General features: G+C 44.5%; 1 protein-coding gene across 1 annotated transcript; it reads right to left on the minus strand.

Annotated features, from left to right (window-relative positions):
- Positions 1 to 4,764: 4,764 nt before the first annotated feature.
- LOC136458124 (uncharacterized) lies at positions 4,765 to 6,344 on the minus strand. The gene is made up of 2 exons (XM_066458117.1): positions 5,426 to 6,344; positions 4,765 to 5,264 (listed from the first exon to the last, which is right to left on the minus strand). The coding sequence occupies exons 1-2, from the start codon at positions 5,526 to 5,528 to the stop codon at positions 5,131 to 5,133; spliced, it is 237 nt and encodes a 78-aa protein (XP_066314214.1). The 5' UTR covers positions 5,529 to 6,344; the 3' UTR covers positions 4,765 to 5,130.
- Between the last annotated feature and the right edge of the window lie 9,661 nt (positions 6,345 to 16,005).

Here is a 16,005-nt window from a genome sequence, read left to right on the forward strand (position 1 = left end):
GCGTTGTGGCTTCCCTCACCACCACGCCACTATCACCGCTGCTGCCGCCTTGCTGAGCTACCAGGGCACAACCACTACCGCCCTTGGCCGCTGCCATGCGGTGCTACTATCATCATGACACCTTGTTGCGCTGCTGCTGCTTGCCTTGTCACCGCATGCTCGTGGGCTATCCCGACTGCCTCATGTCGTCGCCTTGCCTTAATGGCACTGTGGCCATGCATGCTGCGCACCCACCTACCTCCGCACACACGGACATGGTCTAGCCACATTGTCACATAGCGAGTGCACAAACGCTACCTCGGATTCGGCCGACCGCTTGTCGCCAAGGCGAGGACGGCCAGAGCTCAGACCCATCCCCTTTCTCTATCGCCTCTGTCGTCAGAGCCACGCCCTCGCAATCAGCTAGGGAGAGTTCACCTCAATCTGATTCAACGCATCCACGGTCTCATCATTAAGTCCTCTAGCTACTTGACTCCACCCAACCTTGAAGCAGGCTAGGCCAAGCTTCAATTTGGGGTTTTCCCATTGCCATGTCGATAAGGCCGGGCTCGGCCATTGTCGAGGGCAGCCCTTCATCGATCCACCCTGAATCAATTTGAGTGCACCACTAGCTTTGCCTCGCCTCCCTCTCCACCTTGCGCACATCAATGGAACCGCTACCGCTTCTCCATCGACGCTAACACGATCGCACCACCACATGGCTCGGCCGCACATGGCCACCCCTCCTCCACCATCCTCCACCCCAACCATCAACTTGGCTAGGTCCACGGTAGTCTACTGATGCTCCGTCGCTAGCCAGTTAGGTTCTTAGGTGCTCTGGATCACCGGGATAGCCATGCCAGCGAGTATCGCCTCCCCGTGTTGCCGCTTAGCAGAGCCGCTCGGGTCGGGGATGGTGACTGACCTGATAGGTGGGCTAGCGCATGTCCTGGTGGCCGCTGTGACCGGGCTGTGTCGTCGTCCGCCGCGCCGCTATGCACTAAGCCGCCTGGGGTGCGCGCGGGTGAATTAGGGAAAAGATTGGAGGTTAAGTGAGAAGGTCTGAGACAGAGGGAAATAGTGTTAGCACTTAGATGTGATTTGGGAGAAGTGCGAGGTCTCCTTTATAAAAGCGCCAACGCGTGCGGGACTCCCCCACCGTGGGCCACCTCGCGAGCGGGTTGGCCACGCGTGGGCCACGCTAGTAGGACGCTGCGCACGCGCACGCGCACTGTGTTGCGCGGCCGTGCGTGTGGGCCACGCAGAAGATTTCATTTTTCTTTTCCTAAGGAATGAGAAATAGTTTTCTCATTTAATTTTTGGGCTGATTTTTAGTAAATCATATAAAATCGTGTAGGTGTGCAAAAAATTATGAAACAAATTTTGTTAGGTTCCTAAAATTATGCTCTATCTGTTGGTGTATTTAGTTCATATATATACATGTTGATACTAGGAGATATTAAATCATTTGATAATGCTTCATATTATTAAATTAATCATTGTAGGAATTTTTGTAGTACATTATTGATAGCTTTAGTCCCATAATTTTATAGTAGCTTCATGGTATTATTATGTGCTCACTGTAATTTTTGTAGCCTTAGAATAGACTAAGCATTAGGGTAGTTAAATGCTCTTTGTTTCAATATACATTAAATCACTAGTAGAAATAAATATATATTCTTAATTTGCCAAGCTAAGGGTTTGTTAGTTGAATCCAACACTTTGCTTGATGAAGATGATAGTTAGCTTAGTATCTTAGTTATTAGAGCTAGGTTAGTAGCTTGGTATGCACATTCTTATTTTAAGAGTTGTTGTTGCCTAAATGCTAAATTGGTGCATCACCATCGTATGCATGTAGAGAATGAGTTGGTGGAGATAGTGACCACAGACGATCGTGAGTTCGAGGAGATCGTCGAGGAGTATGAGAAGGAGATCCTCGTGAGGGAGGAAGTCCTGGATCCACCACCGACTAACTCGGTTGACACCGCGCTTGCCCAAGGCAAGCCCGGTGCATAACCCTTATTTTTGATAATCACTGAATATATATATATATATATATATATATATATATATATATATATATATATATATATGTGTGTGTGTGTGTGTGTGTGTGTGTGTGTGTGATGTGCATTTACGTTACAGGAATTTTATGAAAACCACATGCATAGATATATTTGTCCTATGAGTCCTACTAGTAAAGGTTCGAAGTAGATGCTATGCTTTGGTTTTCGGTAGCGTGAGTAACCTACCATTACTCACAATAGGTGATTATTATAATTGCTCTCATGATAAAAATGGTGAAAGGAAAATAGAGACCGGGCAGGGATATGGTATAGGTATTGGTGGGTGTAACGAGTTGTGTCTCGCGGCCACAGGGCTTAGCTTGGTTACATTCTTTTCCCTGTTCGTGTCAATTGAGGACCGTCCATTGCTGTGGATGGTAGTCAGGTCACAGACTTATTATCCTGAGCACATACTTGTTTATAGGAGCGGAAAGGCTCATTACGCTCTTATTGTGGGTTTTGTCTCTTTTTGGACCGACTGATTGGAGGCGGGGAAAGGTCGAGGTCTAAGCATCATATTGAGACTGGGTCTCAAGTGTGGGGGCCTGGAGTCCAAGTTTGGACGGGGACCTAGACCCCGTTATAGGAGTAGAATGGGTTGGCCTTGTTTGTGCTTGGGGTACAAACAGGGCGTGCGTTTTGGGGTACATAGCTGGGATACATTGGTTTGTGAATCGCCATTTTCGTGAGACAGTATGACTTGGCTATGGTCTAGCACCGTAGTAAGAACTGAAATATGAAAGATGGTAAATTGGTTCTGATTGCTCAACCCTTGCTTAAAAGTAGAACAATGCTTACCTAGAATGGTTAGCTAATGAAGTAATCATGACTGCTAAATAAACTTGATCTTAAGGATGTGCTTCTAGTAATGCTTTTCGCAAACAAAAAAACAGCAAACACATATTGCCTATCATACTCCTTGGAGTCAAGAAACTATTCTCACTAGTTGGGTAAGTCTTGCGAGTACATTGTGTACTCAGGATTTATTTTACCCCTATTGTAGGTGGAGCTTGAGGAATAGCTCTTGTGTGGAGGATTCTTCTGGTGGGCACAGACCGATTCTTGTATTATTTTCGCTAGATATTTATTTTTATTCTATTTAATTATCGCACTCTGAACTCTTGTATTGTAATAAATAATTTCCAAGAACTCTTGTTGTATGAAATGGACTAAGTATTGTAAACTCGTACTCATATCAGATTCTGGAGGTAAAACGTGGATTGATTCGAGTTCTCCCGTAGGGTGTGCTTGATGGAACTGTCCGGTGTAGCAAACTTTCGGGGTGCTCAGTGTCTAGTGGAAGACGAGCGCCTCCGAAAGCGTGTTATTTAGGACGGTTCTGTCACACTTAATCTTCAAAAAATCATATCGTTTTCATACAGCCTCGGATGAATTTGATTTTATATGAAAATTTTAGCCCTCGATGAGATCTATAACTTTTTTAGTTTTGAGCCTTTTTCTTATTTTGAGATCATTAAAATGCTAAAAAATATAAATTTTAGCAGCATAATAATCATGTACCGAACTTGTCACCTTAGAAAAATCATATCTTTCTTGTACATAATATTGGTTTCTTATACACAATTCCTTATACCTACAGGTTGACTTGTGATGTGATATGGTGGATTTTGTTATGGTTGTGTTATGATGTGGTGGTTGGTGTTGGGTTTTGTGCTAGTTCATGCTCGAATTCTAGGGACTGGTTCTCGGGGCATGTAACCCGACCGATTAACAAGGCAACCACGAGGGCTATATGGCTTTGGACTTGGCAAATTAATTAGTTTCCTCTAATTTATCCTACATTAGAACAGTTTAAGGGGCACAAGATGGGACTTCTATATTGGAGTTGAAAGATACTTTATATTAGCATTTTAAGTGGCATAAGCTTCGAGGAGCTTTGTAAAGGTGTTGCAGTGAAACCCAGCCACACATCTCAAAATTCTGATATGGGGTTCGCAAGTGGCAAACGAGAATCACATCTTCTGGTGAAACATAAACGAATTCAAATTTAATAAATTAAACCAAAAAGTTTTAGATCTCTTCATGTGCTATAACTTTAGTTTAGGTCATTTCTCCATCCAAGGTCATTTGCAAAATTCTAAAAGATATTAATTTCAAAATCATTAATCTCAAAACAGAATTTATAGACCCTAAATGATTTCAAATAAAAAAGTCGTCAACTACAAAGTTGCATTTCTGTTCGAGTACTACAAAACTTTGTTTTAAGTCATTTCTCCATCCGAGATACTTTCATAAATTAAAAATATATATAAATTTCAAAATCTGAAAACTTTAAACAAAATTTTTGTGCACTAAATGATCTCAAATGAAAAAATATTCAACCAACAAGTTACAGATCCTTTCAATAACTACAGATTTGGTTTAAGTCATTTCTCCGTCTGAGGTAATTTTAAAAACTGAAAATATCGAATTCAAATTGTAAAAAGTTAAAACAAACTTTTGAGCCTTAAATCATTTTAAATGGAAAAGTCCTCAACTACGAAGTTATGTAGATCTCTTCGAGTACTGTAACTTTGATATAAAGTTTGTATTGGTACTATTTCATTTGTAAAAGTTATGAATTTTAATATGCTCCTATTGTTTGAGGTGGGCCCAAGCCGAACCACCTTTGAGCACCTCTACCGAAAAAGGATGCCGCCTCTAAAAATCAGATCCATAGTGATACATAACTTTAGAGTTCAGACATCAAACTGAGAAAGACAAGGAAAGGATTGCAACATTCAAGATCCCACTGGGTGGCAATGTACATCTCTCCAATCAAGCACCTCAAAGAGAAGAGTGCTAGTGGGGATTCAAACTCTCAACTGAGCTACAACCTCCAAAAGAAAAGCTAAATCTCTGGCTACGTACAAAACGGGCACTTAGTTCCGGGCTCGATTGATCGGCGCAAGTAGCTAGCAATGGCTTGGATGACCGATCAGCTTTTCAATTCAAGGCCCAAGAAAGCAAGTGGTTTGGGAATGTTTGGTGATGAGGAGAAGATATTTTGCTATGTACTCCATGTCTGCATCTCCACTTTTATGGCTCTAGGAAAATGCATGAACGGTCGACAATTGGCGGCGGGTCACGAGCTGCCACTGAGATCCCGGATCCTTGCCTGGTCGAGCATGGACCACATGACCTGCACGTCTTCGTAGGCGCACGCCATCACCTCCCCGTGGAGTTTGGCTCTCTCGGCGTCGACGTGCTGCGCCATCGCTGCATGCATAAACAATGAAATCAGATTGAGTCGTCAGCTAGGAGTGCCTGCTATATAGCTCCACCGGTCAATCGGAGCGACCAGTCCAACACAAGTCTGCAGAAAGAACTTGAAAGGAATGCTGTGCTTGAACAATCTTGTGACTGAAAACTGAACTGACCTGAGTTTGGTTGCTGCGTCTTCTTGCCGCCATCCTTCTGTGGACCGAAGATGGTGCAGGCTTTCCTGAAGGGCGTTGTAATGGTGCGCACCCAAGAACCCATATACGTAAACACACACACAGCACAGGAGGGGTCAAGCTCTGCCGAAACAGATCGAGAGAGAGAGAGAGATCTCTGTCTGGCGCGTGCCGCGGCTGGCCAAGGCCAAATCAACAAGCTGATGTGTATGTAGCGGGGGTGTACGTTTATAGGAAGGCACTGCTCCAGGAAGCAGGAAGGATGTTGGCAAGGGCAATGTGTTGAGAAAGAGGATAACGGACGATGGAGCTCCTAACTAGCAGTTCACAGCGCGCGACCAAATCATGGGCGCTGCGTGGGCATCACGCGAGTATATATCGTGGCGAATGAAGGGGCGAGGAGATGGGAAGAAGGTGTGGGAGCTATATGCACACAACACAGCGGCATGACGATGAGAGGTGATTGGTACTGAGGGGAGGGGGTTGGGGAGGCAAGATCCGGGGGACAAGCGGCGTGCGCGGCCATGTTGAGCGCCGCGCAGTGGTTGCACGTGCTGCCCTTGCCCGGCATCGATCGATCCTAGAGCGAGAGATGATGGCACAGCAGCATGAATGATTGGGCCGTTGGGCGCGCGGGCGGGAGCCGCCGGGACGATCGATGGACCACCACGCCACGGAGTTTCGTCCGCCGCCGCCCGGCGCGCGGGCTGCGGGAGCCGATGGTTGGATCGATCGGTGGATCGCGCGCGCTTGTGCCCGTGCAGTGTACGTACGAAGCGATCGTACTTTTGTGGTGCACGCCACACCGCGCTGAACCATCCAACAACCTAATCAGGAAGGGAAGAATGCCGCATGTGATGGGAGTATGCCATGTGTGTAGTATATAGGCATGTTGCGCTGGGCTCGAATTGAATCGGCTCCCATATGCTAGCTTAGCAGCTTGTCTAGCGCGCGCGTTCCAACAGAATAATTCATGGACGTGCCGCCATGCCTCGACAGTCGATACCGTCCCCTTTTGGGCTGTGTGGTTGGTCGATCCCGTGCATGTGCGCCTAGCTGCGCATGTCTCCAGCCAAATCCATCGCGCTCGCCGCTCGCCGCTCGCCGCTCGCGATTTTTCTTTTATCTTTATTTCCTTTTCTTCCCACTTATTATTCCACTATGTCTAGGAAGGATTCTTTTTCCACGGAGCGTGTATATATACTGCTTATTACATATATACATTCTCACCGGAAGTTTATTTACTAAACAGTAAACACAATGTGTCCATCCACACGCATTTCCTCAGCTAGCTAGTATATTCTCCTACCCTGATGAGGTAGACATGACAAGTTACCAGTGCAATTCATACGATGAAGCCATGAAGGTTCTTTCTTTAACTTGTACTTGCATTGTCATGTCATACAAATCTCAACAATGTGAACTCTTCTATCACGTACACATGTGCCCATCGAGGATCACAACTACCTCCTAGTTTTACCTCTCCCCAAATTTGCTTTTTTTTTTTTTTTTTGCCCATGTTCTGTTCCCAAATGCCTCCCTTGGGATTAATAAAATATTACATGTGCGGTAACAACCAAATGCTTCCCTTTGTGCGTAGCACGTACTACTATTGACACAGCATAACGTTTCATTATTATTGTCGTAGGCAATAATTTGGTCAATAGATGACATTGGGATTCAGAGCAAGCTAGGCTGCCAATAATGCCCACATATATATTGTGTGGTCGTTTGGCAGGGCTCCTTGGAGCATATTGTCCATGGACCATGGGAATCACTCCTTCTCAGCCAAATAGTAAAATTTTGTCTAAACTCTAGTGGAGAGTAGATTAGAATCACTTCTCCATTTACGCTGAGAATTGTGAGTAAAAAAACTGCTCCTAGCTCACTAGTCCCGATTCAATCCCCACTAGAATCAATTCTCATATGCTCCTAATGACCCTGCTTCTTCATCATAATCAACTAGAAACAATCCATCATGAATCGAGGAGCTAGAACTAAGAATGAGAAAAGTGAAGCTCAGCCAAACAAACCTTATGTATTCTACCCTCCTGTAGACCATAATAACAAACTAAAACTACTAATTCTCAACGGTTTCCATGGTTTATCCGATTTCTTTATCCCTCCCAACAAGAACCCTTTCCATCACGTGTTATGTTCACTGGAATCAAAAAGATTCGGGGACACGCCGTACAAAAGGGCAAGCTGACACAATAATATTGCGTGCCTGGCCCTTACCCCTGGACTAAGTGGGTGTTTGGTCCCCAACTAAAATTTAGTCCTCGTCACGTTAAATGTTTGGACACATGCATGGATTATTAAGCATAGACTAATTATAAAACTAATTGCACAGATTGAGATTAATTTACGAGACGAATCTATTAAGCCTAATTAGGCTCATGTTTAGTCTTTCTAATTAGTATGCAAATACCCGATGTAATATCTATTAAATTTTAGTCCCTGGATCAAACACCCCTAAATCGATCCTTCAATCATCATATGCACGCATATGCTAATGCCGGCCGGGCCGGGGGGACCTCCCCAATTCCAGTCGGGGTTCTCACATTGCAGTTTTGATTGCTGGGAAACCCAATTATGGCTCGGTTCCTTGCTCCTGGCTAGTTGTTAGCTACCACTATTACAACTAACTTCTCTGACGCGGTAGCAGCGATTTGCAGTGCTGTGATGCAAGTTGTTGTAGCCTACAACTACCGGCAAGTTGCACTGCTGCTATGTGATCATTGTTTTGGTCTGTTCATCGTACTTTGACCCGTTAAATGTTAAAGGTAACGGATGACGGGATGAGAGGTACTTTCACATGTGTTCTGCTTTGATCTTATCATTGGTTACGTCTGGCGTATCTTTAATATAATTTTACACGTCAGAATGAGACCTATGGGAGGAGCTGCCTCCTAAACATAGGGTGTGTTTGGTTTCCTGACCTATTTCTAGGCTGTCTAGAATTCTAGCCTGGGCAGCCTTAGCCTGCTCTCACCGAGCCAACCCCTAGTTGTTTGGTTGTCTGTGTTATTTAAGCCTGGCTAGCAAATGATGTGTTTGGTTGCCTGATTTGCTTTGCATAGAGCCACCCATTCTTTGACTTGGTAAGTTTACCCCCTTCTTCTAGTGGGCATCCTCGGAGAGCATGACAGCAGCAGGATGACCTTGCTGCCAGCGTTGTGCGCTCACTGCCACGCGAGTTCACCGCGAGTTCGTCGCATGATGGCGAGACCACATGAGTTCAGAAACGCAGTTCTTGTAAGTCGTTCTTCACATCAACCAAACATGTACAACAGAAAACAACAGAAATCATCGGACGCAAATCAGAAACGCAGGTAAGGTGTGGGAGCTTGCCACTGCCATGGGCATTAGGGGAGGAGGTGCCCCCACACACCCACCACAGGAACAATGGGAAGGAGTGCCATACGAAGGCCACCCTCGCCGCCGCCATCGGGCATCCCGCATCTAGGCTCGGGGTGGGCCTCATGCCTTCGTCGAGCCTCCTTGTCGCCAATAGAAGGAAGCCGCCGCCGTGGAAGAATGGGCTGGGGGTTGTCGCCACCGGCTGGGGAGTGGCCGGAGACTCGGCGGTGGTTGGTGAGCGGCCAGAGACCCGCCTGGTGCTCCATGGATCCACCACCGAAGGTGGGGGGTGGGCGTTACGGTGGGGGAGGACAAGGTGGGGTGCAGATGCGGCGGCGGGGGTGACCATCATTGTGGGGAAGAGAAAAGTAGGCCACAGGTGCGGCGAGGTATGATGGCAAAGCGGGGGTGACAGAGCGGCGCAGGAGGCGAACCGAACTTTAGCTCGGGCTTAGCCACAAAAAAATGAGGAGCAGCCGCATTCTTTGGTAGCCTGGCTAAGACCCCTTAGTTGGCTTGCTGGGGCTGGCTAGGAGGCTTGTTGAGCCAACGAAATAGGCCTAAGTTGGCTCTAGGAAGCCTGGCTAAGGGATTGCCAGGGAACCAAACAGGCCCGTAATGTTCCAAATATATATAGTTTGGTATCACTACAGAAATTATCTTATCAGAGGCTATAAACATTTAAATTATAAACTGAAGCATTTATATTATCAATACTATATCAATTTGAGAACTGCTCCAATACTCCTCATAACTAGAAACTCATTTCATTCTATGAAACTTTTACCATATCTCTTTTATTTAAACTATGTCATGTTAGGTTACTTAATGTCTATAAAACTTCCACTGAGACTGACCTTCATAAAAATTGCATAGATCTCAAAGCATGCTATCTAATTAGTTATATATTTTTCCTAATTATTTTCACTGGGTCCAACATGGGACCGGTCCATCCAAACTGAACTCATCTATTCCCGATCCACTTCCTTTGAATTCCATGTGTCTCTTTTGTTTCCGTGCGAGAAGGAGCAAACCTACGTCGGCGAGTAGCATACCTCTATGAAGGATCGAGAACTGCGACCAGAGGGAGTGAATGAGAGCCAAATCCAATTTTCATCCGATTTTGGCCTCTGTTCCATATTCAACCACAAATCTCAAGAAACTACTCGAAAAGCTGACACAAGTCAGCTAGTGACTGGACGAACCCTAAGCAGTAGCAAAAACACACCGGACAAGGTGTGGAAGCAAATTGAGCAAGGTACAGTGGAAAAACCGATTTCACAGTTCAAACCAAACTGGTCCAATGTGCATATCGGACCTGTCCGGTAGAACGTGATAGCACACATTACTTCGGGAGAAAAAGTGAAAACCCTACCAAAGGATGTCCAAAAGTTATGAAGTTTTAGATACATGCTCACAACACCGCCTTAAGGAAGCTCTCCACCAAATTTCAGCTTAAAACTCCAAAATCATAAATAAAACGCGAGCATACCAGACAATAAAACCGAACCGGTCCAGTATGAATCAGCCTGCGGGAAATTTCTTCTAAAATTCATATCTGATTCAAGTCAACTCTGATTAAACTCAAACTTTGCAAGGGTGTCCGAGAGGGTGTTGAGAGGATATCCTCAGAGCATCAACACCCAGAATTCAACAAACTCCCATGATCTCAAAATCCATAAAAGCGGTTGGGGTTTTCTCAAATTTCCTCACAAGGGGTGGATTTTTGTGCTCGTGATGAATATGCCCAAATCACTTGGTAGATTAGATCATCAGAGGTCCTAGCATGTATCCAAACCCTCAAAACATCCCCCAAACTCGCAGGAACACAAGAGCCAACAAATAGTCACAAGAGAAGGGGAGGGGAAGAGGAAGAACCAAACAAAACAAACATAAACTAGAACTCAAATCTTGAGCCACGAATTTCGGAGGGCACCTTGCTTTATTTCAAGCACAAACAAGATTTGGTTCTTACAGACGATAGATTACATAATAGAGGAATTACTGTCTACACTGCGGATCTCAAACATAGCGAAAACTAGGCTATTCCTAGAAACAACCTGGTGACTTAGACAAAAGCTAATGGAAGAGATGGCTAGTTGGGGCAACCTCCAATCTTATTCATAGACCTATTAAACATTCCTATCAAGCCCTTAGATATTTTGGCTGAACCACTAAACTCAGTGGTGAAATGGTCAAACTTGAGATTTGCATATCTAACAGCCACGAGCTCTTCACGACTATGCTTCGCTTCGAAGCAAGCTTTACGACGACGCCACGTGCTGCCTCCAAGACCATTCCGAACTCCAACTGGGTTTTGAGGCCCCAACCTGAGAAAGCGTCCGCCGGTGATTTTGAGGACCAAACTACCAAACCCCCTAGAGAGGCGTATCTGCTATGCCTCCTACACGATCTCAACAAGTGTCACCATTGTCCTCGATCACCTGATCACCAAGTCCTCTAACGCCTCCACTTGACTTGGTCAATTGCCGTCTTGACTTGGTAAACACGGTCTACTCGTTCGTATGTACTCTTCAAGTCAAAATTAGCACAAATTTATCAAAGTAAGTCCAATAGAAGTGAAAGAGTCCAAGATTAAGACATAGCAACCTAGCATAATCATGATAGCAAAAGGATCACACATCCTACACATGCTAGGAGCCAAACTCATGCCAAGGAAGATGTTATAAATTTGCTTTATACATTTTTTCTTGGTTGAATGTTATATATCATTGGTAGTTGTAGTAAACCACCAAAGTTATTGGTATCCTCTTCATTTGGCCTCCAAGAAAATATGCAACTTTCCTTGAGTGTTATTATTAACCGCTAAGGCAAGTGACCATTTTGTTGAGTTCTATTGTAAATAGTCAAGGAAAAACACCATTTCCTTGAGGTTGTGCAATTTCCTTGGCGGTTTGGCATCCAAAGAAATGATTGTTAGTATTTAAACATGACTTGCTCATTGTTTATATGTTAAGTGTTTAATGTATTGTTAGGTTCACAAAACACACATGACACTAAGCCTTGTTAAGTTCACTTAAACACATATGGCACTCTAACCCTTGTTAATTTCAAAACACATGTATATCACATGCACTTAAGCTATGACATGTGTACTTATTTTCACTTAAACATAAATGAAATACTCACATACATATATCACTGCTGAGCTTTGTTCGAGCCCATCCAGTAGTGATATCTCTACTATTAATACCGTTTTGTGGCTTAAACTGGCATTGACATATCACTATTGGGTCGTGGTTCAATCTGATAGTAATAGGGAGCTTCACTGCTGGGTTAATAAGATCCCAAATAATTGTTTGAATTCTAGGGTTATGATCTATAGTAACGAAGCTTTATTATTGTCCGCTCATGTATAACCAATAGGGATGAACTGGCAATGTGTAACTAACACACAATGGAATACCCTTGAGGGTCACCGATTTCCATAGGGGCGAGATTGAACCCTCAAGGAATATACCATAACCTTGGTGAAAGGTCCTTGTTTGGTTTCGGTAATTGAATGACACTAGTACAGAAAGTTAATCACCGCCGGCTCTAGAAACCCCCATTACCGAAGGTTTTGGCCCCCGTTGGTGTAAGTCGGCGGTGATCGGCGACCATTATCTCCGCCAGTGGAGGGCGGTGATGGTATTTTACCATTGTTGGTCTGGCGTACCAACGGCGGTGACGTAATGTTACCACCACCGGATCGTCGTATCATCCAGTAGTGATGATGTGTCCTTCGATGTCGGCACGGCGTACCATCCGGTGGTGATGATGCGTCCATCGATGCCGGCCCGGCGTACAGTCCAGCGGTGATGTTGAGCCCATCAACGTTGGCCTAGCGTACCATTCGATGATGATGTTGCGTCCAACGACGCTGGCTCGGCGTACCATCCGGCAGTGATGAGGCGTTCAACGATGCTGGCTCAGCGTACCATCCAGCGGTGATGATGCATCCAACGATGCTAGTTCGGTGTATTGTCCCACGATGATGATGCCCCCATCAACACCGGCCCAACATAGCATCTGATGGTGATGGTGCACATATCATCGCTAGGGTAGTGTACTAACCGGCGGTGACTGTAGACCTATCGATGCTAGTCCGGCGTACCATCCGGCTATGATGATAAGAACATCAACGCCGGTCCGGCGTACCATCCGACTATGATGATGAGAGCATCAACACTAGACTGGCATACCATCCGGTAGTGATTTAGGTGCCAACACACGCGGTCGGGGCTTCCTCCGACGGTAATGAGGGGCAGCATCACCGCCGCCGTTGTGTTTATTCCAGTAGTAATATTTTGTCCATTACCACCAGTGTTACCACTGTTCATCATTATTCTTCACAATGCATTATAACATCAACAATAATATAGACATTCCATGGCTTACGCATCACCAGCAACATATATATAGAGAGAGACAATGTATTGTATCCAAATATACATCACCACCGAGACACAAATATCCATACAAACAAAATGACAGCGACAAACATAGTTTTCAATCTACGTTGACATCCAAATCCAACAACAGCGAATATATAGTTTTTAGAACACTATCACCTTGATTAGAGAAGGTGATGGACTCCCTTGGTGCTCATGACTTGGTCTATAATGAAACTGGGGAAGATCTTCTTAGAACCTAGATATCTCCAAATCGGTCAGCTCCGGTGTAGATGACACTTCAGTCCAGAACATAAGAAAAAGGTGAAACACAGTTAAGAAAAGCTTTTCTAAACACTCTAAGTACGTCGCGAGGTCATCCAAATTTACTAAAGGGGCCAAGGGGCCAAACCTGTGAGCTAGAGAGAGCATTGAACGGTTCTTTATTCTCTCCTCAAGCTCTTGATGTAATTGTTTAGGGTTTTCTTTCATTTCTTGTCGAACAACCTCCATCATATGTTGGAACTCCATTTCTTCTCCTCTATATGAACCCTTGTGTACGACTAGGATGCTCTTAGGGAGCCACTAGCTCTTGACATAAGTGGTTGGGTCAGCTGATCATTCTCCTTATTAGGCTTGAAAGTACCATTACCAACTTCCTTGTGGACCACATTCAGCCTTTGTCTGAGTTCCTCAGTTGTAGCATCCCTATAACTTAGGGAGCCATCTGGGTTGAAGGTAAACCCCCTTGCAAGAAGGAAGCTTACAGAGTGAGGATCCTAGTCAGATGTATAGACCGTAACACCGCTCTAGGTCAGCTGCTCCTCGTCCTATTCCTAATCTTGGATTTTCCTCGCATAGCCACGTGAGCTGGTGCAATGTGGCCTCATATTTTTGTGGGAGTTGATCATATTTGCCTAGGAGGCCTATCTGATGTGGTTGTATTACTCTTGGTGGGAGCTTGCTCCTACACATATTGATCAAATACTCAGGCTATAAGATTATTCTACATATAACAGAGTAATTGAATCAGCTATGGCTATACGCAGATGAATTACCCCGCCGATCCCCCCCAAGGTCGAGGTACCATGAAGGGGATGGCTCCATAGGTTCTCTAGCCAGATCCAACTCGGTGATACCCCGACGCCTAGCAGGCCTATTTGTTGTGGTAATGTCACTCTTGGTGGGAGCTTGCTCCTATACATATAGATCAAATACTCAGGCTATAAGATTGTACTATATATAATAGAGTAATTGTCTCAGCTATGGAATTATGTAGATGGATTACCCCATCGATTCCTGCAAGATCGATGTATGATGAAGGGGACGACGGGAAGACACCCTTAGACACTGGTACTTCATGAACAATGAGCCTTGTTTTTTTCTACGTAAAACAGGTGGGGTTCCCCTTAATGGGATTTTTTAAAATGAGCTATGCATATACTCCCGCCATCCTCGTAAAAGTCATAAAAGAACACAATGTTGTCAAGCCATTCAATTCAAAAGTCAAAACATAGCGAAAAAATGACTTGATGCTAACTAGCAAGCTCCCACCAAGAACATTCAAAATATGTGTACACATAACCAAACTAAGAACTTCATAGGTGCTGACGAACCTAGCGATGAAGGTGCTATACAAGTCATTTTGGACCTGCACAAATAAAGCAAGCCTTGTTCAACACTAGATGCATGCCCAAGCTCCAGATGAGTACATATTAATGCTGTGAACTCAATAAAATATGAGCAAACTGAGTGTTCTAGCCATGCCTGGCACTCGGTTGCATTTACAATTTCTTTTTACATATTTATAATGCCTTATTACTACATTTACAATGAATTCTTCATAGATATTATTGGACACAGTGATGTAATTCGAGGATAACACAACTTCTGTTTCTATGAATTGCAGATCTCAGAGAAATATATGCCAAATTGTTCAGAAAATTTACAAATTATTTCTATGGACTGCGGATCACAGAGAAATATATGCCAAATTATTCAGAAAAAAATTACAAATTATTTCTATGGATTGCAGATCTCAGAGAAATATATGCCACATTGTTCACAAATGTGAGAGATAGAACATACCAAAACGCACATGCAAACGGATGCAATGGATCGGAAGCTCAAAGAATAAATGCCGATAATATCTTACGGTCACAAAATCACGTGTTGGGGACATCCAAAACAACCGAATGCCAATTAGCTTTTCTCTAAATGGTACTGAATGAAAACTAAAAGCTACGATGGATGTACCCATATGATAGTTCTACTTCGAAATAGAGGTCTACAAAATGTTATCTTTAACTATTTGTCTTATATGGAATGCAATCCAAAGTTTGTTACCTCAAAGGGCACCGGGGCCAATCCAAAGTTTGTTACCTCAAATGTGAGGGAATCAACAGCCGAAGGATGGAATTGGATGGCCAGCAAAATGGATAGCAGGCTCGACTACCACCAATGAATGGTGGAGCGAGGTGGGGGAGCTGACAAATGGTGGAGAGGGGTGGGGCAGCCAGCGAACGGCGCTATAAACCAGATTTATGGAGGAGAGCGGGTGGAACGACAGGGTGATGGTGAGAGGGAAACGGCTTCGGTGAATGGTGGAGCGGGGTGGGGGAGCCAGCGAACGGTGCTGCAAACCAGATTTCTAGAGGAGACTGAGTGAAACGACAACGATAGGAAGGGCGATGACGAGTAGGGAGCAGCTCCATTCTAAGTGGGGTGGGAATGGAAAATTTGGGGAAAAGTTTTTGCTGCGTGCACTTATATAACGGGTTCATTTACACTGCTAGTCAGAACCGT

Source organism: Miscanthus floridulus, chromosome 6, assembly GCF_019320115.1.
Source record: "Miscanthus floridulus cultivar M001 chromosome 6, ASM1932011v1, whole genome shotgun sequence".
NCBI lineage: Eukaryota > Viridiplantae > Streptophyta > Magnoliopsida > Poales > Poaceae > Miscanthus > Miscanthus floridulus.

Bases quoted from the DNA above. Each gene is read 5' to 3' on its own strand.
- LOC136458124 (XM_066458117.1), bottom strand. From the start codon at position 5,528: ATGGGTTCTTGGGTGCGCACCATTACAACGCCCTTCAGGAAAGCCTGC. The intron at 5,265-5,425 runs GTCAGTTCAGTT...TTATGCATGCAG, and splicing joins GACGCAGCAACCAAACTCAG to CGATGGCGCAGCACGTCGAC.